Source organism: Seriola lalandi, unplaced genomic scaffold (genome assembly GCF_002814215.2).
Source record: "Seriola lalandi dorsalis isolate HSWRI2012SDOR001 ecotype SW California unplaced genomic scaffold, Sedor1 jcf7180002054657, whole genome shotgun sequence".
Classification (NCBI taxonomy): Eukaryota; Metazoa; Chordata; class Actinopteri; order Carangiformes; family Carangidae; genus Seriola; species Seriola lalandi.
The window spans coordinates 1,825,343-1,825,834 of NW_019525210.1; the positions used below are offsets into that span (position 1 = coordinate 1,825,343).

Below are 492 nucleotides of genomic sequence, written 5' to 3' on the forward strand. Positions count from 1 at the left end.
TAATATAGCGATCTTACATCCTTTAGATACAAGGATGTTGTACTATCATAACATTGCTTTAATTTTTGAGGTATTATTATTTTGTTAATGTTGATATATTAATAGTTATATACCTATATATTTCTATATAGTTCACACACACTGGCTGTCAGAGGATCAGTAGTTCTTTCAAACATTTATCTGTTTTCTTGCTGGTCAGCCTGTCTCCACACTGCTGTCGAGTGAATTTATCTCAATGTTTTTTTAATTTTATTTAAATGATGCAATGAATGTTTCTCTCTCCAGGCCTACGATGAGAGGAACTACCACATCTTCTACTGCATGCTGAAGGGGATGACGGCAGATGAGAAGAAGAAACTGGGACTTAGCAAAGCCACAGACTACACTTACCTGACCATGGTGAGCAATGTTTCACTTCAGCCGTGTCAGTCATGTCGTTATCAAATCACACTGTTCACTGTCGCAGTAGATGAGACTTTAACATTTGCATTT

At 36.6% G+C, this 492-nt stretch overlaps 1 protein-coding gene across 1 annotated transcript in view; it reads left to right on the forward strand.

Annotated features, from left to right (window-relative positions):
- Positions 1-492, forward strand: part of LOC111665724 (unconventional myosin-VIIa-like) — a 16,448-nt gene that overhangs the window by 14,023 nt on the left and 1,933 nt on the right. The window contains exons 6-7 of the mRNA XM_087177829.1: positions 27-70; positions 286-399. Coding sequence (XP_087033955.1) covers positions 27-70; positions 286-399 — 158 coding nt within the window. The remainder of the gene's footprint in view (positions 1-26; positions 71-285; positions 400-492) is intronic.